This window comes from Alexandromys fortis, unplaced genomic scaffold (genome assembly GCF_014885135.2).
Source record: "Alexandromys fortis isolate MF-2015 unplaced genomic scaffold, M_Fortis_MF-2015_v1.1 scaffold_124, whole genome shotgun sequence".
NCBI lineage: Eukaryota > Metazoa > Chordata > Mammalia > Rodentia > Cricetidae > Alexandromys > Alexandromys fortis.
In genome coordinates this window covers 824,999-849,914 of record NW_026067995.1, presented here as the reverse complement: position 1 = coordinate 849,914, position 24,916 = coordinate 824,999, and the positions used below count along the sequence as shown (strand labels likewise).

The following is a 24,916-nucleotide window of genomic DNA, read 5'->3' as shown; positions in this document are numbered from 1 at the left end:
TTTAAAAAGATAAAGATTTATCTTTTTCTCCACTTACCTTTTCTAATTCATTTTTGATAGGATCGGAAACTCCATGGTACAGCTCAGCAACTGCTCCAGGATAGCAAGACAAAAATAGAAGTCATTCGAATGCAGATTCTTCAGGCTGTCCAGACCAATGAGCTGGCTTTTGACAATGGTGATGGAGTACACTTAAGTTTTGTTGTCTTTTACAAGTTTAGAGTGCTTATTAAAATCATTAAGAACGAGGCATATGGGCTCGAAAGTTGGCTCATCAGCTAAGATTACTTATTGCTTTTGAAAAAGACCTGGGTTTAACTCTCAGCACCCACATTGTAGCTCACAACCATCTGTAACTCCAGTTCCAGGGGATTCAACACCTTCCCTGACTTATGTGGGCACCAGGCATGTACATGGTTTTCATGCATACATACAACAAAAGCATGCATGTCCATAAAGTAGTAAAATAAATCTTTAAAAAAAAAAAGACCTTTCAAAAAAGGAAAAGAAAGAAACATTCAGAGTTTAGGGAAAAAGTTTTGGCTTAGGGATTTTGATTTGTTTATCTTGAGTTTTACATAGGATGGTCGCGTTCAGATATTTGCCCATTGTTTTTCACATGTAGAACAGAATTCTTCATTTTAATAAGCAGATTTTTTTGATTAATGCTTTAAGAAGCATGTTACTATTTAATAGTATTCCTTTGTTTAGCATTTTTCTTACTTTATTTAGATTTTTTTGTTCCAGTAGTAGTCTTGAGCTAGTTATTAGAGAGCCAGAAACTACAATTGTTCAGTATCTACAGATTGGTTTCATGTCCTCAGTGGATCCAAAAATCTATGGATATTCAAGTTCTAAGTGGAGCATGTCATAGTATCTGCAACGAGTATTTGTGCTTCCTCTCACATACTTTATCTCTGGATTGCTTATCATACCTAGTCCAATGTAACCACAATATAAATAGTTCTATTGCTTAAGAAATATTTACAGCCGGGCGGTGGTGGCGCACGCCTTTAATCCCAGCACTCGGGAGGCAGAGGCAGGCGGATCTCTGTGAGTTCGAGACCAGCCTGGTCTACAGAGCTAGTTCCAGGACAGGCTCCAAAACCACATATAAACCCTGTCTCAAAAAACCAAAAAAAAAAAAAAAAAAAAAAAAATTACAATAACAAAAAGTTTTTATATTATCAGTACAGATTCAGTTTTCCTTCAAACATTTTTGTTTTGGAGGTGGTTGAATTCTTAATATGGAACTTAGTAGTGTGAAGAACCACTGTGTTTCCATCTCATCAAATTATATATATATCAGTGTCTTCAGGTGTAGAACCTTTTCAGATGTGATTTGTATGTATAATGGCTTAAAATACCATTTTGTATTTCAGCCTTTTATCTCTTATTACTGTAGTGTTTATTGATTTAAGAATGAGCCCAATGTCAGTAATTCATTTATTTTTCATGGATTTTAATCACTAGATGTTAGAAAATGAAATGATTCAATTAATAAATTTTTGTTTCTTTTTTCTTCTAGCAAAACCTGTGATTAGTCCTCTTGAGCTTCGAATGGAAGAATTAAGGCATCATTTTAGGATAGAGTTTGCAGTAGCAGAAGGTGCAAAGAATGTCATGAAATTACTTGGCTCAGGAAAAGTAACAGACAGAAAAGCACTTTCAGAAGTAATTTTAAAAACAATTTTTAGCTGTTTAATATGTTATTTGAAGAATATCATGGCTTAGATGACAACAATATCTCTTTTCCTTGCAAGGCTCAAGCAAGATTTAATGAATCAAGTCAGAAATTGGACCTTTTAAAATATTCGTTAGAGCAAAGGTTAAATGAACTCCCCAAGAACCATCCCAAAAGCAGTGTTGTCATTGAGGAGCTTTCACTTGTTGCATCACCAACCCTAAGTCCGCGACAGAGCATGATATCCACGCAGAACCAGTACAGCACACTGTCCAAACCAGCAGCGCTAACCGGTGCGTAGTATGTGCCTCTTTATGTATGTGTGTGTTTTTGTTAACATTAGATTATGGATTAGTAGTTGGAGTCAAGGACATTTGTACAGATATTTTCTTGAATTATAGTTTAGGTTCCTATAGTAAAATTTATTGCTTTTGCTGGGGCTGATGGCACCGCCTTTAAACCTAGCTACTTGAAATGCTGAAACTGGAGGAGCACAAGTTTAAGGCTTGCCTGGAGAACTTAGTAAAACCCTGGCTCAAAATAAAAATTAAATAAATGATGAGAATGTAGCTCAGTGGAAGAGTGCTTGCCTAGCATGTATGAAGATTCACTCCCCAGCCTTGAAAGTTTATTTTAAAACTGTTCATAAGAGTATAAAATTCAGACTTATAATGTAATATCCAACCATCACCACTGTCAAATTCTAGAGCACTTCATCATCCCTAAAGAAAACTAGTACTCATTCAGTACCCCATTCTTCTTCCTAGGCACCTTCCTATGGCACCATTAATTGGCTTTTTGTCTCAGCGCATTTGTCTCCTAGTTCATTTCAGTGAGGTTATATGCTCTATTGCCTTCTGTATCTGGCTTATTTCACATAGCACACTTAATCATCTTTTGACTGAATGGTGCCCATGTTATAGTTTTATACTACATTTTGGTTGTTCATTTGTTAGAATATTTGGCTTCTTTTTACCATTTGGATATTGTGAATAATACCTACATGAACATTTGTGTACATGTTTTTGTTTGAACACCCGTTTTCAGTCTAGATGAACACATATCTAGGAATGCACATACCAGGTCATATGACTCCATTTTATTTAAAATTTGAACAGCTATCTGTTGTTGGATTTTCTTTTACTATAGTGTCACATTGGGTGTCAATGTTGTTTCTGGTGTTTCTTTTCCTCTTAGCCCATGTTGGAACACCAAAACGTTGTTGTTGGTTGTTGGATTGTTTTTCCCCTTTAATCTTCTAGATTTTGGGGGGCCCCGCAACCCAACTCCCAAATAAATCACACAAAGAAACCTATTATTACTTATAAATGCCTGGCCTTATCTTGGCTTGTTTCTTGTCAGCTTTTCTTAACTTAAATTATCCTGACTACCTATTGCCTCTGGGCTTTTTCCTTTTCTTCTGTATATCTATCTTTTTTTTTTCTTTTTCTTTTTCTTTTTTTTTATTGAGAATAAGAAAAAAAAGTTTCCGCCTCCTCCCAGCCTCCCATTTCCCTCCCCCTCCCCCCAATCTTCTCCCCCTCCCCCCTCTCTTCTCCCTCTCCTATCCAAAGAGCAGTCATGGTTCCCTGCCCTGTGGAAAGTCCAAGGTCCTCCCCCCTACGTCCATGTCTAGGAAGGTGAACGTCCAAACTGGCTAGGCTCCCACCAAGCCAGAACATGAAGTAGGATCAAAACCCCTTGTCATTGACCTTGGCTTCTCATCAGTCCTCATTGTTCGCTGTGATCAGAGAGTCCGGTTTTATCCCATGCTGTTTCAGTCACAGTCCAGCTGGCTTTGGTGAGTTCCCAATAGATCAGCCCCACTGTCTCAGTGGGTGGGTGCACCCCCCGTGGTCCTGACATCCTTGCTCGTGTTCTCCCTCCATCTGCTTCTCATTGGGACCTTGGGAGCTCAGTCCAGTGCTCCAGTGTGGGTCTCTGTCTCTATCTCCATCCATCACCAGATGAAGGTTCTATGGTGATATGAAAGATATTCGTCAGTAATGCTATAGGATAGGGTCAGTTCAGGTTCCCTATCCTCAGTTTCCCAAGGGACTAACTGGGGACATCGCCTTGGGCTCCTGGGAGCCACTCTAGGTTCAAGTCTCTTGCCAACACTAAGGTGGCTCTTTTAACTAAGATATGTGCTTCCCTGCTCCCCTATCCGACCTTCCTTTATCCCAATCTTCCTGTTTCCCCAAGTTCCCCCAATCCTCCCCTTCTTACTTTTCTCTCCCAAGAAAAAACATATAGTTATCCTCTTGGCTAAGGGAAGTAGATAAAATTGCTGTATATCTATCTTACTTTCCTTCTTACTCCATGATTGGTTGGGTGACTGGCTCCTAGCATCTTCTTTTCCTTGTTCTCTCATTTCTTCTTCCTTTATCCACCTTTGATGTGGGATGTCCTTCTGTATATGTATTGCTTTTATTGGCTAATAAATAAAGCTGTTTTGACTAACAGCTTAGCAGAGTAAAGCCAGGTGGGAAATCTGAAAAGAGAAGAGATAAAGAGAATAGGCGGAATCAAAGGAGTAACATGCTTCTCCAGTAAGCCACAGCCTCTTGGCAGTACACAGATTAATAGAAATGGGTTAATTTAAGATGTAAGAGCTAACTAGGAATATGTCTGACCCATCGGCCAAACAGTGTTGTGATTAATATAATTCCTGTGTGATTATTTGGGTCTGGGCGGCTGGAGAACAAAAGTGTAGTCTCCATCTACACTCCTTTTTACCCTCTCTGCCTGCCAGCTCCGCCTATGCTTTCTCCTGCCTTGCTATTGGCTGTTCAGCTCTTTATTAGGCCATCAGGTGTTTTAGACAGGCAAAGGATCACAGCTTCACAGTTAAGCAAATGCAGCATAAACAAAGGCAACACATCTTTACATTATTAAACAAATGTTCCAGAGCATAAACAAATGTAACACACCTTAAAAAAATATTCTACAACAGCTATCAAATTCGACAGCTATTGCTCAGTTTAACATTCCCCAAAACAAGTGCATGAGGGTTCTCTACATTTCACCAGTGCTTGTTATTTTCTTTTTGTTCAGTGTTGTTATTTCCTTTGTTGTTGTTGGTTTTGAAATTATTATAGCTATCCTAGTAGGATCATTATTGAAAGTAGGGTATAGGTCCTTGGCTGTTTGTGTATAGCTGTCTTTATTTCTTTCAGTTGTGTGTGTGTTTCACATTTTTTTGTCTCTGTTAGATGCTTCTATTTATATAATTATTATATCTTCCTCATGAATTGACTTCTGTCAATATATAGTGTCCTTTTTTGTCATAACAATTTGATGTAAAGTCTGTTTTGTCTGACAATTATATCATCTTTAATGCTTTCTGTTAGTATTTTTTAACTACATTGTTTCATGCATCTATATTTATAATAAAAGCCAGTGATATTTAATAAATTCTAATGCTAACTACTGGAAGTTAGTTTAAATTTTATAGGGTTATTCTATATGCTTGCCTTCACTTCAGACATGTAATTATAAGCTTGGAGGTCCAGTCATCTGTACTTCTGTACTTCTTTAGAACCTCAGGCTCCATTCCCTGGGACAGACTGCTGAACTCATAAAGGACTGTATTTAACGTTACAGTTTTATTATAAAGGATATGAATTAGACTCAGAAAAATACATCTTTTCTTTTATATGTAGAACCTAGATGTATATGTAATAAAGCAGAAGAGGGTAAAATAAAGGGAGCCAGTCAAGCAAGGGCAGGAAGCATGGGGAGGGAAGTGAATGGGAATAAGTAAAATGACACATATGTATGAAAATGCCAAAATAAAACTCATTACTTCATATGCTAACCAATAAAATTAATTTAAAGTAGAGTTGGAGATAGTAGGCTGAGCCACAAGCGAAATGCAAGAACTGGGAGGGTCTTTGGGTTCTTAGGATTTGTTGCCCTGCGTAACATATCCATGTCTATCACCAACTAGGCTGTTCACTTTAGCTTTGGGGGTTCTGAATTTTTATTGAACTTTACTATGTGGTTGTGATTGAGTGAATCATTGCTGTGTGAGTGAAGTCAATTCCAGCTAGTTGCCCTGTTCAGGAGGTCAGGGCATCAATCTTATATCACATGACTCAAAGCCCCAACCCCCTATGTTATAATTACCTTTTCTAGAAATGTTATTCCCCATCATGAAACTGTTTAGGGACCTACAATGAAACACCTTGTTAACATAAACTCCAGCATGGTCTGACACACCGTGAGTACCAGATTTCTGTACTGGAGACGGTTCCAAAAGTTTAGGACAGTGGTCCTAATGTTGTAACCCTTTAATACAGTTCATGTTGTGATGACCCCCCCCAAACTGTAAAATTATTTTCATTGTTATTTTATAACTAAGTTTGCTACTGTTTTGAATTGTAAATATCTGTTTTCTGATGGTCTTAGGCAATCCCCAGGAAAAGGTCATTTGAAGAACCCCAAGGGACACAACCCACACACGTTGAGAACTCCTGGCTTAGGGTCTCCTTACCATAAACTAATAGTAAAATTCTTTTTAATATAACAAAAGTACCTACTAAAGAATGAGTTCAGCCCGGGCAAATTTGAGACCTCTGTCTCAGAACACAATAGAGCCTGGGAGATGACTCAGCAAGTAAAGGTATTTGCTAACAAGCCTAACTCCCATAGTTTCCTCTGATCACATGCATGCTATGGTATGCACATACATACATAATCAGTCAAGTAATGTAATTTGTAAATTTTTAAACAAAAGATTTTTTGCTACTTTTCCATAAATGGTACTTTTTCCTAGAGCCTTATGATATGACCTTTTTATAGATTTTTCTAGTCTCTTATTCTCTCATTTTTTTACTATTTAATTAATTAATTTTAAATTAGTGAATTATTTTTAAAAAGGTTATAATAGGCACATGCAGAATTTGAACAAGAAATAGAAGATTTCATAAGCCAAATTTCTATGTATTCATCATCTCCCCTGCTATCAACATCTTAAACCAGACTGGCATGAGTGTGTTTTAGTTTGAGGTTGGGTTTTTTACACACACACCCTTTCTCATTTGTGTTTTAGGGGTGTGCTATTTTGATGCAGTCTCACTCTGTATCCCATGCTGGCCTTGAACTCATCCTCCTGAATTACAGGCACGAGTCACAAATTTTTATAATTGGTGAGTCTACACTGATACATCATTGCCATCTGAAGTCCATAGTTTATATTAGCTTCTCTTTGTGTGGACATTGCCCAGGTGTTAGCCAGTAATGTAATAATGTAATATAGTGTAATGTATGGTACATTGTAATGATGGGTGTCTGCCATTATATTTCTCTTTTGCTTTCTGCCAGTCTGAGTTCCAGACTACAAGCCTGGTAGCCCTTTGCCTTTATATTTTTTAATATTGAATTTGTTCCTTTCCCTTCTCCCAAATTCTGGAATTATAGGCATTTACCCCACACCTAGCTCAAGGATTCTTTTTCCTGGATATCATAGCTTGAGTTGAAATGTGTAGCTATTTCAAGGCTTCGTGTGTGTGTGTGTGTGTGTGTGTGTGTGTGTGTGTGAGAGAGAGAGAGAGAGAGAGAGAGAGAGAGAGAGAGAGACAGACAGACAGAGAGAGAGAGAGAGAGAGAGAGAGAGAGAGACAGACAGACAGACAGACAGACAGACAGAGACAGAGACAGAGGGGGCGTGTGGGGTGGGGCGAGGGAAGGGCCAGCATTGTATGTGTGAGATGCCAGAATTTCAGCATTTTTTTAGTACTCTACAAAAACTGTTACATACAGGTGTTCCTTCCCCTTCTGCTGTTAAAGATTGTCTTTGTACATGATTTGCTCATTAACAGGGCAAGCAAGTTTGGGTTTTACCGCTCTGGAGCTACAAAGGTATAATTGGGAAGCCAGACCGTATAACCACAATAGGGTTTTATCTGGGAGAAAATTTTCTGCCCAGGGATTGGTTAGTTTTTCTGCTCAGGGATTCGTTAGTTTAGTTGTTCAGGGGCAGAGTTGGGGTTTCAGGGCCAAACTATGTTTCTTTCACTGGTCTTTTTCAGCTATTTTACTCTGTTTTCAGGGCTAAGGCTAATTTTGCTGGCTCTGGTTCTAGGGCCAAAATATGTTTCTTTGGCTCTAGGTTCAGGGATAAAGTTTCTTTCACTGGCTCTGGGTTCAGAGTCAGGGTATTCAGGAATTGGTTGGTTTTGTGTTTCAGTTTATCAAGGGGAGAAGTTGACTCTGGTTTCAGGACTAAACTGTGTTTCTTTCACTGATCTTTTTTTTAATTTTTTAATTTTTTTTAATAGCTTTCTGGCTCTAGTTTTGGGAACAGGGCATATTTCTTTCACTGGCTATGGTTCCAGGGTCAAAGTGTGTTTCTTTGGCTCTGGTTTCAGAGTTAGGGTATGTTAAAAATAATTACAAACCCAAAATCATGGTATTTGCTTTAGTATATACTAATGTCATTTGTGTTATAAGTGTTCATTATATTTTCTTTGGTTTCAAATCTTTGGTTACTAACTAGTGTCTTTTCACTTAAATGTAAGCCATTTTTAACGTCACTTCTGAGTAGGTAATGCGGGGAAGGACTGCCTTGGAATTTGTTTTTCTAGAGGAATATAATTATTCTTTCATTTGCATCACAATTTTGTTATATATTGTTGGCGGAGGCTGCTTGTTTGTTCCTGCTTGCCCAGACCCAAAATTACCACACAGAAACTATATTAAGTAAATCACTGCTTGGCCTATTAGCTCTAGCTTCTTATTGGCTATCTCTCTTTTTTTTTTAAATTTATTATGTATATAGTGTTCTGGGCACCAGATCTCATTATAGATGAGTGTCTGTCATCATGTGGTTGCTGGGAATCGAACTCAGGTCCTCTGGAACAGCAGTCAGTTCTCCCAACCTCTGAGCCATCACTCTTCCATGGCTTATGCTTTGCTTCCTGCATCCAGGTTTCAACCCTGTTTGAGTTTTTTCTGTCCTGACTTTCTTCAGTGATGGACTATGCTGTGGAACTCTAACCTGAAATATAAACCCTTTCATCATCCCAAAGTTGCTTTTGGTTATGGACTTTCACCACAGCAGCAGTAGCCCTAACTAAGACATGTTTTTTTTTTTTTTCATAATTTGTTTTAAAATGTATTACTCAATTATGCCAAGAGTATGTAACTGTAACATAGTGGTGCATGTTGGCAATCCCAACCCTGGGAAGCTGAGATGGGAAGATCCATCAGGGTTCTAAGTTAGGTGGGGCTACACAGAAGGCCTCATCTCAAAACAGCCATAGCAGTTAATAACATAATTTTGTAGATCACAATACTGAGTTAGTAAAAAAGCTTATGAATGTATTTAGTTCTTAGATTCATGTGCTTTAAATTTTTTGTATTATGGTTTATGAAGGTGAAGAATGTAGTTTTACCCTATTTCTAATGTGGTTACAAGCAATTGTAAATATGCCATGTCATAAAAGAATGGAACCTCTAGATGTTTAATAAAGATCCTAAGGTTTTTTTTTTTTTTTGCTCTAAATGAAAGCAGGTGGTAAGCATTGTCATGTCCTAATATTTTGAGATTACTGAAATATTTAATAAGCCACCAGGATTTGAAGTCGTAACCAGATGTTTTCAGTTTCCCCAGGATAACTTTTACAACTTAGTATTTACACTGGAAATGAGAAAAGTTTGCCATTGTTTTCAACAAAACAAGTAAAATACAAGCACAACAAATTTCTTTTTGAACAACAGTAAAAGGATAGCTACCCTGCTTAAACTGTCTTGTTGCTCCATAGCCTAACAAGCTTGAACAAAAAGATAATTGTTCTTCTTCCTACCTTAACAAGTTTGCTACTGCAAAGTGATTCAGTAGGATTCACCCATTTTAAGAATACCATTTGGCTGGACAGTGGTGGCGCACGCCTTTACTCCCAGCACTCGGGAGGCAGAGGCAGGCGGATCTCTGTGAGTTCGAGGTCAGCCTGGTCTACAGAGCAAGTTCCAGGACAGGCTCCAAAGCTACAAAGAAAACCTGTCAGAGAGAGAGAGGGGGGGTTGGGGGGGGGAAGGGGGGAGGACTGTTTAATAAGTTTTAAAATAAATACATATCATCTTTTGAAAGTATTGAAAAGTAGTTCTGCCCTGTTTTCCAGTGAGAAAACTACTGTTATTTTAATCTCTGTTCTTCTGTATGTAGTGTTATTTTCTTCTTGTTGCCCATGGTGTTTTCTGTTTATCAAAAAAAAAAAAAAACACTATGATATACTTTATGATTCTTTGATTTAGTGATCATTGAGCTTCTTGAACTTATCATTTTCATAAAATTTTGAGAGCTTTTAGCCACTTCTTAAAATATATATATATATATATATATTTCTGTTTCCCATTCTGTCTGTTTTTTTTTTTTAAATCAGGAACTTTATTTAAACTTGCATGGTTCTAAGTATAATTCATAGTTCACATATGTGTAATTCATTTCATTGGTGTATTAATCTTGTCTGATGCTATTGTCTTTAACTCAGACAACCTTTTTTTTGTACTGCCTAAAATTTCGACATGAAGGCAACATTTTAAAAAAAGATTTATTTATTTGTATTTTTTTTATGTGTTTTGGTGTTGTCTTTTTATATGTCTGTCTGTGCACCACATCCAGGCTGTTCACTTAGACGGCAGAACAGGATGTCAGATACTCTGGAACTATAGTTACAGACAGTTGTTAGCTGCCAATGGGTACTGGGAACTGAACCTTGGTCTTCTGAAAAAAGCAGTAAGTCTCTTCACTCCTGGGCCGTCTCTCCAGCCCTGAGACAATACTTTTAATTAAAAGTTTAGTCCGCATGGTGACAAATCCATGTATCCAGATAGCTTTAGTCACAGTTCTTTGTTTTCATTTTGAACACCTTTATTTGTCTAAGAAAAATATATAGTTGTACTTAATTATAACGCATAATTACTTAACTTTCCTGATACAGAAAATAAAATGTTAACTTTACATTTCAAATAGAACAGGAGCTGTTTGTTTATGCAGACAGCGAGGCAAACTATTAAGCATAGCTGTTATTTCACTCAGAATTCTTTGTATCTAATCTGAATGCTAATATTTAGCTTTATTTTTCCCCTCATGTTTTCTAGCCACATAATTCTAAAATCGTTATGATTATCAAAGAATTATTTGTATGTGTGTTTTTTTTGTCTCCCCCCCCCCACAAAATAAATATTGGTAAATATTGTTCTTCTAAAGTTGTTACTTATTTGTGTTAGTTTGTTAAGACGGGTTCTCTTATGTAGCCCAGGCTGAACTTGCACTGTCTATCTAGTTACAGGCTGTCCTAAAGGCCTCTTCTGCCTCAGCCATATGTTCTGGCATAATAGGTGTAGCCTACCCTTCTGGTTGGTAATGTTCCTTGATATAAAAACTATTGCAGTTATCATGATTAAGAGTTCTCAGTTGTTTCTTTGAGTGGATGAAGGAGGATGGCAGATTCCTCACAGATTGTTGAAGAAATTTTGTTATTTCAGCAAATCATCTTTTTTTTCCGCTTTCTAAATAGATAAGACTTGGCTTTGTATATTACAATTGTTCTTACTTCATATTTATTTATTAACAGGTACTTTGGAAGTCCGTCTCATGGGGTGCCAAGATATCCTAGAGAACGTCCCTGGACGGTCAAAAGCAACATCGGTTGCACTGCCTGGATGGAGTCCCAGTGAAAACAGATCATCTTTTATGAGCAGAACTAGTAAAAGTAAAAGTGGAAGTAGTCGCAATCTCCTGAAAACCGATGACTTATCCAGTTCAGTAACCATGCTTTTTAAAATCATGTCACAGATTAAAGGGCCTTATCAATGGAGACAGACAAAAATGGGAAGTGTCCAAATAGGACCAAAAGATTTAATTGCCATAATTTAATTTTTTTTAATTTAAAATAAGAAATAGAAAAGCAATACATTTTGCTCTATTAAAAATGAATGACAATACATGACAAATAACAAAATCATTTGAAAGAATGAAATGTTGAACATCATTCATTATACCAAAATGAAGGGCTATGGACACTTGAGATTTTTCTTCCTATTATCCTCTATCTTGGTTCTTTTAATGGTTTGGTGACCATTATAAATTGAACTTTTAGTAAATAGCTAATGGACGAGATTGTGCTAGAATAGTGACTGTAATCAGCTTTGGAAGGGGATGCATTCAGGGTTGTAAAAGCAAAAATAAGAGATTTAGGAGCACATTGAGGATATCCTAGTATATAACATATAGCTGAGAAGGAAGGCAAATGACAGTTTAACATTCTAGAGAATACGGAAGTAGCTTTCTTATGTTTAGAGGGTACTGGGAGAGGAAAATAAAATTTAAGGCAATGAATGAGCCCTTTATCCAGCAAATGTAGTGGGAGATGATCAGATGGCTAATATGGATGCACATATAAGCAGGGTAGTTGAATTACATTATTACATATGAAAAACAGCTTTTAGTGTTTGTGTTTTATCAGAAATGATAATGTAGGAGGAGCTGATAGGAATGTTTATATATCCAAAAGAACCCAATTAAAATTTTGACAGTTCGATATTCATTATACAAAGAATCCTCAGACTGTTGTTACTGTAAAATAGTGATGATTATATTATTTTAACATTTTACAGTTTTTAACCAGACTTTCAAATTCTAATTACAGATGATGTCTGTGCTGTTTTGAAGCTAGATAATACTGTGGTTGGCCAAACTAGCTGGAAGCCTATTTCCAATCAGTCATGGGACCAGAAGTTTACACTGGAACTAGACAGGGTAAGATGAGAAATTTTTACTTGAAAATAGTATAAAAATTTTACTTATTGGAAGCCTTTAAGTTTTATTATATTACATTGTTTTGTATTTTGAGATAGGGTCTTACTATATGTCCAAGCTGGGCTCTAACTCACAGAGCTTCTCCTGCCTCAGGGATTGAAGGATCACCGCACCAGGTCCAAGAAGTTTGTAAAAGAAGAACTTACATATTTCTGAGGTTTCTCATCTGAGGGATCTGTATACGTTTGTCTTAAGACATAGGTATATATCTGAATGCTGCAGTAGCTTTAGTTTGCAATAATCTGAAAATGTGTAGTTTATATCAACTAAAAAAGTCTGTAATGGTAAAGTCTAGTACCAGAGTATGTGTATGTTCCTACAGAGTATATTAGCATTGGGGTTATTTTGTATTGTTTTTCAGTGTAGCTCCATTTGGCTCAATTGCCAGTTTTCTTTCCTCAATCTGTGCTTGGATTACAGCCCTCTGCCACTGCCATGGTCAGCTATTTGTATTTAATAACATACAATCTATTTACTGCAGTGATTCTTCTGTACCAAGATTTGCAAAATTGACTCTGAAAGGAGTTCTTATTCTCTGTTTTCCCAGCTGTCAGTGTGTCAGAATGGTGTTGATAGCTAGGGTCTAGTCTGTGTCTGTATAACAACAGAGGTCAACACAGTACATTTAAATCTGCAAGATACTTTTAGATTTTAATCCATCCATTAGTCTAGAAGAAAAGTAATCAGCCTTTATCGTATTTTGGTCTAAAAGTAATAGATTTTACTGTTTAGTGATCAATACATCTATACTATTTTAATTACATGTAACAGTTAGTGAGAGCTTATATTTGTTGTCTGGGGAGATTATAGGCTTTGGAAGTGCAGCCATTTACACCTCTAACTTCTGCCTGTAAAATGTTTTTCTAATTTTTTTGATGTTATCGTCAAAGTAAACATCCTGTTTCAGACTTAAATGTTGCTTTTATTGTCTCGTAACTATATCTGCCAGATAACTTTTACAGATATCTAAACTTTTCTGTATTCCTCTTCAGTGATATGTGAGATATTTGAGAACTAAGTCCATATAATTTTTTAAAGAAGTGGTGAGAATTTAGTGTTCACTATTTCACTAAAGGAATCTAACTAATCTCTCTACCTAAGCACCAGACTGATTTTCAACAAATGCTACTTTCATCTCAGTTTGGAAACATTCATTCATTAGACGCTCCTATTTAATCAAATATTTATTGATTACTGTAGCATCCCAGTACTTCCAGGTGCAGATTAAAAATGAACAATATAAACAAGTCTCTCAGGTTCTGTTAAAAATTTTATACTTCACTGGCTTTTCAGTATATATCTTCTTAGTTACAGGCTTTACTATTACAACAGAATTATCTATGTAGTCTATTACTTAGTTTTGAAGTCATATCTTTATTCTAATGACTTCATCTTAAAAGATAATGACTTTGCTATTCACACTTTATGGTAGTGTGCTTAGAAAATTCATACAAGAAATCTTGACCTTAGGGAATTTATGTGAAGAATAACTATGAGGGCGAAGAGATGAAAGGCATATAGATTGATAGATATCTGTCACTGAGGTATAACTATAAATATACTTTAGTAATGAGAGGTAAACTAAATTGTGTTGGTAGGAATAGAAAGAATATGTGAAAGATGAAAGGCAAGTTAGTAAAGCTATAACAGAGTCGACTCATATCTACAGGAAGAAAATGCTATCACAGAGTTGACTCAGATCTACAGGAAGAAAATGCTATCACAAAGGTCTGAAAATAATTATACTGTAGAAGGAGAACTTCTAGAGTTCTTCGAGTTAGAGATCATAAGTGAATTAATCCCATCCATCTGTAAGACCATTCTTTGTGGTCTTACTCATCAGCTTATATGTGCCAGGCATTTTATAGGATATAGGTTCACAGAGATACATAGTTACAGTGTAACTCACAGGCTTACTAGTCACTGAATTTCCATGCCAAGTATTATATCATTGCTGGCTGTAATTGGTCAAAACAGTCAAAGTCCTATAGAAAAAGAAGATAGCAAATAAACAGATTAAAATATGCACAGGATCAGAAGTGAGGGACTACCTTAGACAGTGGAAATTATACTTAACCTGAGACCTGGTGTGGGAAGACGTAGACAGATTGCTAGGATCCAAAGAGTATTTCTAAAAGAGAAACAACTCCCTAACACAGATGGGAACTTGATTTGTGACCAACAAAAAAACCTGAGAGAGAGGTGTGGTATGATGTAAAACAGCAGAGGCGGAGGGGTGCCACATTATAACTTAGTTATAGGCTATGAGGTAGAAGAGAGTAAAAGATCTTTTTATTGTGACTCTTGTCTTTGTTTTGTCTTGTGGATTTTTTTTTCTTTTAAGCTCATTTTGATCTCAAACGCGCTCTTCTTGTCTCAGATTCCCACATGTTCTACCATGCCTGTAGACTTTTAATAGGGTGCTTGATCTCTGGTTTACTACAGTAAATGATCTGACAGAAAGAAATACCATCTATTAGAGAAGCTACCACTAATCTACAATGAAAAAAGTCTTTCATAAGCAATATTCCAGAAGTAGAAAGGGGGTAGTAAGGGATGTTAAATGTTTGATTGTTTCTAGAGCACTGTATTTACTTACTCTTATCCAGTGGAGAATTTCCAGGATGGTAAGATGGTTTAAGTTAAAGGAGAAAGTTTGACTAGGAGTATCAGTGAGGTTCGAGTATGAGTCTTAACTCACTGGAGCGAGCTCATAAGGATCTTTCCTGGGCAGGTCTTGGTTTTAAGAGATAATCTAATCAGTGTTTGCCAGATGCTTGGAGAAGAGATTGACTATGCTTCGTGACTTTGAAGGACAGGGCACAAACCAGTAGACAGATTCAAGTCTTTGAGTCCATTTGCTATCTTTTAATTGTCTGATAATATGACAAGTTTTTTAAGTTTACTTTCATCTATTTGGCTCACTATCTCTAAGATGGGTGTTAAAGATGAAATACAGTAATGTTAGGTAGAAAGGCAGGCACAGTGTATATACAATGCCTTTTATTATCCTGGCACACTTTAGCCATTCAGTGATACACTAATAAGCATGCACTGCTGCTTCCACAAGTCCATGCTCAGAGACCAGGGTAGAACATCCTGTGTCATCTATATTCCCTTGAGATAATATTACTATAAGAGAAATGGAAAAGAATTAGAAATGTTTCTTCCATTAAAGGTCCTAAGATTGGCAGGTTAAAAAACAAATTATGACAAAATAAAAAGTTAAATAGTTTGGAATCAGAAAGTTGGATTTTACTCAATATGAGCTTGTATCCAAAATTTGAAAATATGATGTTTAAGGAGAAATAGTTCATGGGATTGAGATAGAGAATTTGAAGTTAATGTTTAAATGTTTAAAGAGAAGTGTTTTGAAAACTTGGGCGAATAATGAATGATAAACCAAAATGAGTAGGCAGAGTTTTAAAAAATGGAATGAAATTAAAGATGTGTAGATTTCATTTTGATACAATTGATGGGAAGTAGAAAATAAAATGTGGTTTGGCCATTAGTTGATGAATTATTTGTTCATATACATGGGAAGGAGAACTGATAGAACTTACAAAAGTGGCAAATGTTATATTTGAAATTAAGGATGAGTTAAATGGCTCTGAGATATAGCTAAAGAAGTTGTAGGAAGAATAAAATAAGGTTTTATAAAATTATAATAAAGAGGCCAAGACACATGAAGGATAGAACAAGAAGGCCAACACACTAAGTAGAGTTCAAAATGAAGGAATAGAGGGTAGCCATTTATATGAACTTTCCAGAGGCAGTTATAATTATGAGCTGCAGATTTGAGAATCCAAGTTTCTAGAAGAATAAGATACCCACATATGAAAAGTAAAGAGAGAGGATTGTGGATGTTTAATCTAACTTTAATGCATGGAGGGAGTTGTACTGCCATAAGAAAAACCAGAAGGAAAATCAGCTGTTTTCGTTTGGGAAATAGATTCAAATTTCGAAGTAGGAACAATAAGTGTACAGAGACAGAAGAATATATAAGTTTAGAATAGAAAGAAGGCTGTGGAAGAGTATGGACTGACATAGGAAAGAGTTATAAGTAACATAATTTTATAAGACAATAATTCATTCAGTTCTAATTGGTTGCCTGCCTCTTTCCCTGTAATGACGTAAGAGTGCTTCTGTGACAGACTGACTTTTCAAGCATAAATCATGACCTTAAATTGTTTCTTGTCCCTGTGTCCTGTCCTTTATTCCTTCTTGTCACATTTTTTTTTTCCAGCTATAGAATCTCCTCATTGGATTTCCAGAATGAACCAGATATTACTGTTTCCTCAAGTGATTGATTTGTCTTTGCCCCCAGGATCTTCTAGTCTTCTAACTTTCCTGTTCTATCCTTTGTCCTAATAGGCACATAGTGAAGTGCCCGAATTACTGAATAGTGTCCTAGAATAAGAGATACTGGTAGATGAGGGCAGGAGCATTGGAAAGTTAGTATGCACTCCCCCTCTCCTTCACTTCTTGGCCTTGCTTTTTACAGCAGTGTTCTGTAGTTACTGCTCCTTCTGGGTGGTTGTCTTGTCACGATCCATCTTCACTGGATTCTGATAATTATTGGATCTTGTTTGTTTATCCTAAGAGTGATCAATCATGACTCTGCTCTAGCTAAGTACTCAGGTTTTTATTCTTTGTTCTTTAATCACATCGTAATAAATTTTTATTTAACTCTTTAAAGTTTTTAGTATGTCATCTGCTTGCTTGCTGCAAAACCCCACGTTTTCCTCAGAAGCTCACTAAAGACCAATAATCATTACATACATTATTATAAACATGTTACCATTCCTTAGCTCATTGATTTTTAAAACTTAACTTTAGGACAAACAAAAAGTTTACTTTCTGTGTTGTCGTTTTTGCAGTAGAATTTCATTCTCCTTTACTTTAGCAGAGCTCTCAAACTTTTTCAGTTTACTGCTCCAGTAAATTTTTCATGGTGTCTCTATAAGACAAAATATAAGAGTAAATACATATTCCATGGTTGTCTTCATTATGAAGTAAGTGCCAGATGAGGCATAATCTCAGCACTTACGAGGTTGAGGCAGGAAAGTTTAAGGGCAGCCTGGGATATGTACAGTAAGAGCCTTTCTCAAAAACAAAACATTAAACTAATTATTAATTGGAATTTGCATTTATGTCCTTAAAAGTCAGTTTCGGAGGAACAAGTGTTAAATGCGTTTATGTAGTCCTCATTTAATTACAAATAATAAGTAGTATGCATGTATGTTGTCCAAAATATAGTTTTCCAAAATTTGGGATCAAATGGACTCTATTTCTTTTTGCACTTTTTTTTGTTGTTATTGCCGAAAAGGAATCTTAGTAAAGATTTGATGGCATCAAGATAGATATAGCTCTATATCTATATTATAGTGAAATTATATATAAACCTCAGCTGGTAGTTCTCATTGTGCACCATAGATACTACTGTGTTCCCTCTGAAAAGTAAAGGTATTCCCAAGCACCCTGGGCTCCTCAGCAAATCACTTCAAAATTCATCCTTCCTCATGCCTCTTTGTGCTAAATGTACATCTTTTTTCTTAAGTTGCAATACAGTATTGTATTTGTTATACTTCTACTATAGCTACATGTAAAGCTGACTAGGTGGGGTACCTCTTGTCTTTTTCTGTTTATATTCCAGCCCTAGAGTGATGATAAGCCACACAGATTCCTTGTTCATACCCTAAATTCAAATTCACAATGAAGCAAAATGAAGCAGGAGCTGTATAGTCAACCAGTATTGCCAGCTATTACTTAACTCAGATCCAACTGCCCAGCCTTTTTGAATTGCACTTTTACCCTATCTAAATTGTATTTCTCCTGTCCTTTGAAATTACTTGTAAAGCCCTTGCCCTTTAGAACTAACCTATAGTTTCCATTCAAGACAGTGGTGGTATCTCTTTATATAGAAGCCTTAGCTAGTCTGTATGCTTTGTGCCTCAGATTCTGTATCTCTAGCCAACTTTCCTAAATTACTTTGGGTATTAGGGATTTAAAGAAAACTGACAGTTTGTTGTATAAATTATAGAGTACTGATAATATCTCTAGGTCATAATACTGCTCAGTTTGGGAAGAGTGTTCATAGGGAACAGTGCAAGGGACAAAAAGTAAAGGTTATTGACCCTGAAATCTTTTTGAACTCCAAGAATACTCATCTTAGCTCTGTGAATTCACATTCCATACCAAATCTCAGAGCTTTAATTTATTGCAGATTGACACAGACTAGAGATAGGGAAAAGGGAAATCAGTTAGTAAGTTTTAGACTCACTAGAGTGGATAGCAGAAGTGAAGTGACTGGGACAACTCCTCACATTTTCCCACACTTGAGCAGTGCAAACAGTAGTAATTCCTCCACCACTAGCATTTGTGCTTCCTCAGGCTGCTTAATCTATAAGCCTTTTGTAGGAGGAGGTGCTTGTTTGTCCCGGCTTCCAGAACCAAAATAACCACACAGAAACTGTATTAATTAAGTCACTGCTTGGCCCATTAGCTCTAGCTTCTTATTGGCTAACTCTTACATATTAATTTAACCCATCTCCATTAATCTGTATATCACCATGAGGTTGTGGCCTACCAGCAAAATTTCAGCGCCTCTATCTCCGGCAGTGGATCTATGGTGCCTTGTCTCCACCTCCTTCTCCCAGCATTCAGTCCAGTTTTCCCCGCCTACCTAAGTTCTGCCCTATCAACAGGCCAAGGCAGATTTTTATTCATTAATAGTAATCCCAGCACACAGAGGAGACTCCCACATCAACCTTTGCCTCATATCTTCTTGATCTTTAGTAAGTCTTTCTGTTCAAAACAGTGGCCGAAGATAGGAGCCAGTAAACCTCCATTCTCCTGACTTAAAAAGGAAAAAAAAAAAAGAAAAGAAAGAAAAACCCAAAATCTAAATTACCAATCCTTAGTTTATTCTTCCAGTTTATTTCTAAAAATAATTCTAAAATATTTAAACCTTGTGTATACTTGTGATTTGCGTGTATGTGTACACGTGCCTGTGAGTATCCTCCCAGGTGTGTGCACCAGTGCCGACACCAGAAGAGGAGGTCTATGTTCTATTACTCTTTACCTTATTCTCTTGAGACTCCTCTTGTTAACCCTTTTCACCCTCAGCACTGGGGTTACTGATTCCCATAGCCACACTGGACAGCTCTTCATGTCTGTAGAGCAAGGGCTCTTACCCACTGAGCCATCTCTCCAGTTTCTAAAGTTTTTAAACTTCTAATAGAATATAAGTATTAATGCTTGTGTGTATGTGCCTGTCTGTCTGTATGTATGTGCCACTTGCTAATCCTAAAATACATATATTCTCATACTTTTAATTCCAATATATTTTTGTCATATTACTTATGAGTCAGAAATGAGATGAAATCCTGGAATCACATCAAAAATTCTATTTTCTGATTTTTTCTTTTGCTAGTAATTAGTCTGTATTAACCAGACATTGTCATTGTTACAAAACCCATGAGAAAATCGTCTCAAACAAGCAGACTTTTTACTGTAGCTTTCAGTTTCAGACTTTGGAGTTCATAGTCATTTGTCCCAGTTGTTTTTAGACTCAGAGTAAAGCAGACATAATGAAAGCACTTAAAGGAGAAAGACTTCTCACCTCCTGACAGCCAGAAAGCAAGGAAAGAAAAAGGATAGAATACCAGTAGTCCAGTCCTTCAGCTGTACTCTCCCAGTGTGCTCCTTCCCCCCTAAAGCCCCACCTCCTCGGGTTCCACCATTCCCCAGAAGCACTGCTGTCACCTTGGATACACCTTCAGCAGGGTTCTGGGGAGACTGACACTTCAGACCAGATGATAACAGAAAACCTCTGACATGTTCTGTTTTGACTCGTGTATGTTTCATGTTTCTTTTTTATAAATGTTTTAATTTTCATCAACTAGTTTTATAAAGTAAAGTATTATGTGTGTATACTAGGAACTTATATAATAAGCAAAATTTCACATATTAAAAATTGTTATATAAAAGAAGTAATTTCTTATAGAACCTAAAGGGAAATACATTTATATCTTGTTGTGGGTAATCTGCATAATTCCTAAAAATGAAACAGTGGAACAGTTTGGTACTTTCTAATTAAAATGTGCATAAATTGTAACATACTGCAGAAATCAGCCATGATTTGATCCCAACATACAAACTATTTAGGAGTAAGTTGACAAAACCTTAAGTATGTTTTCCCAAATAAACATTATTTCTAATGACCACACTATACTATCTTGTTGGTCGTGAAATCATATATACTTAACTTGTCCTCATGTTCTGGATATTCAAGTCATTACCAATTTTTTATATGTCTTTTTTAGATTATAGTAAAAGGACATTTTTCATAAAAGGCATAAGTTAAACATCACCCTGCTTCCATCTGACACAGACTGTCATGCTCACCAGCCTTATTGCCTTGTGGTAATCTTTTGAAAATTGAATGGCCTGATATTCTCATAGTACTTACAGTATATGGCACACAAAAGTGCGGAAGAGAAGCCATTCCAGACCTCTGTGGCCCAATAGTGGGTCAAAGAACTGGGTTTTCTGAGGGAAGTCCTGTGACATTTTAGTGGCAGGACAGTAGCAATGATGATCTTTGGAGACCCAAAAGATTGAGGTTCTTAGTGGGAGGGAGGTTTCTGTAGTTATTGATTGTTGTCGGCGTGTTCTTTGGGTCTTGAATCTTAGAAATGCATTAGCAGAGATGGTGGGAATATAAGTCTGTTTATTATTTGAGTTAAAATTTGTTAGTTTGATAAAAGTGATATACAATTGAAAAAAATAGTTATTCAAAATACTTGATTGTAATGTGTACTTTGTTTATTGTATTTGCATTTCATATATTTTGTGATATTTTATTCAAGTGTGTGTCCAATGATGTCTTTTCTGTTTGTTTGTTTTCTTTTTGTTTGTTTTTTTTAATTACTTAGTCACGTGAACTGGAAATTTCAGTTTATTGGCGTGATTGGCGATCTCTGTGTGCTGTAAAATTTCTGAGGTTAGAAGATTTTTTAGACAACCAGCGGCATGGCATGTGTCTCTATTTGGAACCACAGGGTACTTTGTTTGCAGAGGTAATAAATGTATTTTATTCAATGTGCATAACTACAGTAGAAATTGTATATGTCGGCAGTATGACAGAAGTGTCAAGAACGTTATGTCAAAAGACAGATACCTTGAACTCTTGACTGCTCTGCTGCATATTAGGGGTGTGACTTGGAGAAAAATCATTTATCCTCTCTAGGTCCATGTTCTCATCTGGAAAATGACGGGGTTGGACTCAGTTATAGATCAGATTCTATTAAATTCTCAAAAGTTAGGAGCCTAGTAAATTTCATGAAACATAATCCTTAAAGTTTTCATGTTGACTTAAATTTTCTTTACCACAGGTTACTTTTTTTAATCCAGTTATTGAAAGAAGACCAAAACTCCAAAGACAAAAGAAAATTTTTTCAAAACAACAAGGTAATTACTAAGAATCAAGTATAGTATTTAATTTTTAGAAAATCCAACTGTCATCTTAAAAGTAATTGTATTTTCTTTTTTTGTAAGTTGATTTCTAACATTTTTAAGTAGTACTTAAACATATTCTTAATAATAGCCTGTGTGATCTCAAATTATCTGTCTGACCTCAAAGTGATCCCCCTGCCTTTGTCCCTCGGTGCTTGGACTATAGGCATGCACCACCATGCCTGGCTTAGTCACTGAGTTCAGCGATAATCAACTCATGATTGTCTTACCATTTACCACCCACTGCCTGCCCTGCTTTCTGAGCTTATTTGAAGCGAATTCAGGTATCACTGAGTCCTGTTGTTCATTATCATAAATGTCTTAAACTTTAGTCGCACCTAACTACTAGAATTAGGAAATAATCCAAATTTTTTATCTATTTTTAAAAATTATGTGTGTGATTTACAATAGTTTTAATAAAAAACAAAATAGTTAACTAGAGAACTAGTTTTTAAGTTACAAATTTTATTTGTTGTTCATAAATTATAAACTGATGAATATGGATTTTTAAATTTTTTATGGCTTTTGGTAATATATAAAGAAATTACTTATCCTACTTTTGTTATCTATTATATCTGCAGGCAAAACATTTCTCAGAGCTCCTCAAATGAATATTAATATTGCCACTTGGGGAAGGCTAGTGAGACGAGCTATTCCCACAGTAAATCATTCTGGCACATTCAGCCCTCAGACTCCTGTGCCCGCAACAGTACCAGTGGTTGATGCACACATCCCTGAACTCGCTCCTCCAGCCAGGTATGTCTTAGAAGACTTAAGTATGTCTTACACAGCCATTACCGTGACATCATAGTATGGATTACAGTAGTTGTACTTAGCCCTAGTCTTTTCCAATTACAATTGTGAAACTACTGCACTCCTTATTTAAAAGAAGTTAGTTTCCTTTTATTTTGCAGCTACTTAAAAATAAAGACCTTGATTGCTGTTTCGGTAAATTGCTTTGTCTTCTGTAAGTGATTCTACAGTAACCAAATTGGACTTTGATCTTGAACCTGAACCTCCTCCAGCCCCGCCACGTGCTTCTTCCCTTGGAGAGATAGATGAATCTTCCGAATTGAGAGTTTTGGATATACCTGGACAGGCAAGGCATTCTAACCCTTCCTTCTACAATTCCTTCTTCAGTAAAGTTATTATAGTGACTAAAGTGTATATTTCAATTAAAATTACCAGCATGAACTATGAGTTTGCATTTTGTTTTGGGGGTTTTTATTGTTTTGTTTGGGTTTTTTTGAATGAGTAAATTTTCTCAAGGAGATGAAATTGAAGGGATATAGCTGCTTTCTTACTGTTGAACAGTTGCCCTTGACCTCTGTCTTCTCACAGGCCAAAAGGAATACAATGGGCTGCATAAATTAGAGGAGGATAATATGTTACTTTTTCATATTGGTGTTTGTTTTTCCATGGGAACCTAAGTAATCAAATCTGAATTTTTTTTTCTAATGCCTTTGGAATTGTTTCTCCAACTTTATGATTATCAAATAATTTTTTTTTACTATAAGTTCCTCTAGTTTATTGAGCACTTAATATTTTGCAGGGCTCAGAAACTGTTTTTGATATTGAGAATGACAGAAATAACATGCGTCCAAAATCCTATTCTGAATATGAGCTTGACATTCCTGACTCAGGTCGAAGCTGTTGGAGTGTTGGAGAGCTTGAGGAAAATAGGTGAGGAGCAAGTAGATGAAATGTGTTACTACTGTCTTCTTGGTTCTGTAGTTGCCTTATTTTAATTATTACTGTTTTAGATCTCAACAAAGGTTTCAGTTCAATCTACAAGACTTCAGGTGCTGTGCTGTCTTGGGGAGAGGACATTTTGGAAAGGTAATCTATCAGCTCTTTAAGAATACTTACAAAAGCAGTAATTCAAAAGGATATGAACTGTTTCAATCTTATTTCAGGTGCTGTTGGCTGAATATAAACACACAAATGAAATGTTTGCTATAAAAGCCTTAAAGAAAGGAGACATTGTGGCTCGAGACGAAGTAGACAGGTCAGTTTTTTAAAATGGAAGTTTTTCTTTGAGGCAAGAGCTTGAGTGGATAGCATTAAATCTGAGGTCCCAGAAATATCTGATGAAGCTAAATATTTCTATATGGCAAATAGCAGACATTAATTAAATGCTGTTTTTCTTTCCAGTCACTTCTCTCCCTTACTCAGTGTTTGTGGATACCAAGTAAAGACAGTGGAGTGTTTAAACTAGTTCCGTTACATTTTCATAAGTTGAGACCTTTATAAAGTTTTAGCATGGAACTGTTTCTCATTGTGATTTAGTAAAACTAGTCACATTTTAGCCTTTGAAGCAGATAAAATGTCACTTACTGATAACCCACAAGTAACTCAAATGGTTAATGACATCAATTTTTGAAATACATCTTTATGAATTGTCCCTTCTATGTGTTTATAGGAAGAGGCCGCTTAGCCCCACACAGAAACTGTATTAATTAAATCACTGCTTGGCCCATTAGCTCTAGCTTATTTTTGGCTAACTCTTACATATTAATTCAACCCATTTTTATTCATCTATGTATCGCAACCTAGCTGTGGCTTACCAGCTAAAGTTCTGGCGTCTGTCTCCTGCAAAGCTACATGGCTTCTCTCTGACTATGCCTCCTTTCTCCCAGCATTCGTTTTAGTTTTCCCCACTGAGCTCTGTTCTCCTATAGCTCTGCTATAGGCCCCAAACAGTTCCTTTATTAACCAGTGATATTTACAGCATAGGAATCCCACATCATGTGTTTTTTAAAATTATACTCTTTATGTATGTACACATACATACATAAAGTGGCATACAGCATACATGTTGAGATAAAATTTTTTTTGCCTGTATGTATGTCTGTGTACCATGTGCATACAATACTTATTGAGGCCAG

The 24,916-nt window shown here is 36.2% G+C and overlaps 1 protein-coding gene across 1 annotated transcript in view; it reads left to right on the top strand.

Moving 5' to 3' along the window:
• Positions 1-24,916, top strand: part of Pkn2 (protein kinase N2) — a 95,862-nt gene that overhangs the window by 54,612 nt on the left and 16,334 nt on the right. Inside the window, exons 4-15 of the mRNA XM_050160205.1 lie at positions 61-178; positions 1,529-1,674; positions 1,764-1,977; positions 11,266-11,451; positions 12,340-12,449; positions 21,449-21,592; positions 21,908-21,983; positions 22,610-22,784; positions 23,001-23,127; positions 23,581-23,711; positions 23,792-23,867; positions 23,945-24,036. Coding sequence (XP_050016162.1) covers positions 61-178; positions 1,529-1,674; positions 1,764-1,977; positions 11,266-11,451; positions 12,340-12,449; positions 21,449-21,592; positions 21,908-21,983; positions 22,610-22,784; positions 23,001-23,127; positions 23,581-23,711; positions 23,792-23,867; positions 23,945-24,036 — 1,595 coding nt within the window. The remainder of the gene's footprint in view (positions 1-60; positions 179-1,528; positions 1,675-1,763; positions 1,978-11,265; positions 11,452-12,339; positions 12,450-21,448; positions 21,593-21,907; positions 21,984-22,609; positions 22,785-23,000; positions 23,128-23,580; positions 23,712-23,791; positions 23,868-23,944; positions 24,037-24,916) is intronic.